The following is a 1,041-nucleotide window of genomic DNA, read 5'->3' as shown; positions in this document are numbered from 1 at the left end:
GGGAAACACTGTTGCAGACTGCAGGGTGCTCATGGGAAACAGTGTTGCAGACTGCAGGGTGCTCATGGGAAACAGTTTCATTGCAGTACATTCTTTTAGCGTGTCGCATCTTTTAAGCTGTTGTTTTACCTTTTCTGCAGACGTGGAAGTGGGTGGTGGGCCCCATGATCCTCTACGTGTGTGAGAGGCTCGTCCGACTCTATCGCTCCCACCAGAAAGTCGTCATCACCAAGGTGTGTGTGTGTGTATGTGTGTGTGTGTGGTGAAATAAGAGTGATGTACACAGTCATGGTCTGAAGAGGAAAAGCAGCAGTTTTTAGAAATTGTATAAAACTCAAAAAGTGCTTCAACTGCAGGATATTTCACAGACTTATTATTTATAGTTTTGTGCACAGAGGAGGTTCTCTATCCTCTACGTTTGTTGAATATCTCAAAAAAGTATTTGGCAGATTTAAATGAACTTTGGTAGACAGTTCAGACATGCACCAAGGAACTTGTTTAAAGACACATTTCCCTGTTTGTACGTATGTCCCCAAATCTGGATGACTCCAAATATCAAATCACTCATCCTTTTTTACAATATGATGATGACAAGACTACAATAATTTGGATTTTCTGCTGGACAAACAAAAACAAAACATTTGTAGACGTCACTTTGGGCTCTGGGTAGATTTTTGAAGTAAATGCAGAAAGAAATTCCCTAAAATTAAAGTGTTTATAGCTCTAACTACTCCCATACCTGTCCCTCAGGTGGTGATGCACCCGTCTAAGACTCTGGAGTTGCAGATGAAGAGGAAAGGTTTCCACATGGAGGTGGGTCAGTACGTCTTCATCCAGTGTCCGTCCGTCTCCAGGCTGGAGTGGCACCCCTTCACCCTGACGTCCGCCCCCGAGGAGGACTACTTCAGCGCCCACATCCGCATCGTGGGAGACTGGACCCAGGCGCTGTACGAGGCCTGCGGGGGAGACAAAACAGAGCCTCAGGAGGCCTGGAAATTGCCTAAGTACGACAGCAGGAGGGAGGGAGGGGGGGGGGGACAA

The 1,041-nt window shown here is 46.4% G+C and overlaps 1 protein-coding gene across 2 annotated transcripts in view; it reads left to right on the top strand.

Annotated features, from left to right (window-relative positions):
• cybb (cytochrome b-245, beta polypeptide (chronic granulomatous disease)) overlaps positions 1 to 1,041 on the top strand; it is a 21,139-nt gene that overhangs the window by 13,755 nt on the left and 6,343 nt on the right. For both annotated transcript variants that reach the window (XM_032505960.1, XM_032505959.1), the window contains exons 9-10: positions 141 to 233; positions 751 to 1,004. In XM_032505960.1, coding sequence (XP_032361851.1) covers positions 141 to 233; positions 751 to 1,004 — 347 coding nt within the window. The remainder of the gene's footprint in view (positions 1 to 140; positions 234 to 750; positions 1,005 to 1,041) is intronic.

Source organism: Etheostoma spectabile, chromosome 24, assembly GCF_008692095.1.
Source record: "Etheostoma spectabile isolate EspeVRDwgs_2016 chromosome 24, UIUC_Espe_1.0, whole genome shotgun sequence".
NCBI lineage: Eukaryota > Metazoa > Chordata > Actinopteri > Perciformes > Percidae > Etheostoma > Etheostoma spectabile.
This window is presented reverse-complemented; position numbering and strand designations above follow the sequence as displayed.